At 57.7% G+C, this 1,206-nt stretch overlaps 1 protein-coding gene across 1 annotated transcript; it reads left to right on the forward strand.

The window, feature by feature from the left end:
- The first annotated feature begins 118 nt into the window (after window positions 1-118).
- On the forward strand, window positions 119-986 carry SYCN (syncollin). Its single transcript, XM_019611631.2, has one exon. The coding sequence runs from the start codon at window positions 125-127 to the stop codon at window positions 542-544; it is 420 nt and encodes a 139-aa protein (XP_019467176.1). The 5' UTR covers window positions 119-124; the 3' UTR covers window positions 545-986.
- The last annotated feature ends 220 nt before the right edge of the window (window positions 987-1,206 follow it).

The following is a 1,206-nucleotide window of genomic DNA, read 5'->3' on the forward strand; positions in this document are numbered from 1 at the left end:
AGGTCAGGCCTGGCCAGCTGGGTCCCTTCCCAGGAAGGAAAGCTTTGCACATCGAGTGCGAGCAGACACGTGGTGGTTTCCCGTCCTTCCCGCATCCTTGGGATCGGGTATATTTGGGCAGCGGATGCGGGGAGGGCAAGAAGACGGGATGGCGGCGGTGCTGGCGGCGGTGCTGGCGGCGGTTCTGACGGTGTGCGGGGCTCAATGCCCGACCCCGGCCGATCTGAAACCGGCTAACGGCACGCGGCTCTGCGCTCAGCTCTATACCGAGGACAGCGTTTACTACGAACGATGCTGCGCCGGCAGTTCGTTGGCGGTGCCTCCAGGTGCCGATGTCCCCTACATGCCCACGGGTTGGGCTGGTGAAGTCTCCTCGTTGGTGGTGGGAACGCGTTGCGAGCTGACGGTGTGGTCCAGGGCTGGGAAGGAAGGCAACAAAAAGAGTTTCTCGGCGGGTGCTTTCCCGAGGCTGCAAGAGGTGCGAAGGGGGCTCTTCCGGGACTGGAATGATGCCATCAGGTCCTACTACTGCAAGTGTAACTGAGGAGGGCACGGGGCTGCTCGGGGCTGCGCCATGCAACATGGGTCAACATGGACAGAACCAGTCAAACGTGGGTCAACATCAGTCAACGTGGGGTAACATCAGTCAACGTGGGTCAACGTGGGTCAACACGGGGCAGAACCAGTCAACGTGGGTCAACATGCACCAACATGGGGTAACATCAGTCAACGTGGGTCAACATGCACCAACATGGGGTAACATCAGTCAATGTGGGTCAACATGCACCAACATGGGGTAACATCAGTCAACGTGGGTCAACACGAGGCAGAACCAGTCAACGTGGGTCAACATCAGTCAACGTGGGTCAACACGAGGCAGAACCAGTCAACGTGGGTCAACGTGGACCAACATGGGGTGACAACAGTCAGCGTAGGTCAACAAAGGGCAGCATTCATCAATGCGGGTCAACGTGCACCAGGATGGGATAAAAGATTTAATGTGGGTCAACACCAGTCATCGTGGGTCAATGTGAATCCACGTCGGTCAACACCAGTCAACGTGCACCAATACGGGGTGGAACAGTTGATGTGGGTCAGCACCAGTCAACGCGGGTCAACACGGGTCGATACCACTCAATGTGGGTCAATGTGAGTCAACGCGCACCAAGATGGGGGAAAAACAGTCAACGTGGACCAAGATGGGGG

This window comes from Meleagris gallopavo, unplaced genomic scaffold (genome assembly GCF_000146605.3).
Source record: "Meleagris gallopavo isolate NT-WF06-2002-E0010 breed Aviagen turkey brand Nicholas breeding stock unplaced genomic scaffold, Turkey_5.1 ChrUn_random_7180001951340, whole genome shotgun sequence".
In the NCBI taxonomy this organism is placed as follows: domain Eukaryota; kingdom Metazoa; phylum Chordata; class Aves; order Galliformes; family Phasianidae; genus Meleagris; species Meleagris gallopavo.

Excerpts from the sequence above, each read along its gene's own strand:
- SYCN (XM_019611631.2), top strand. The coding sequence starts at position 125 with ATGCGGGGAGGGCAAGAAGACGGGATGGCGGCGGTGCTGGCGGCGGTG.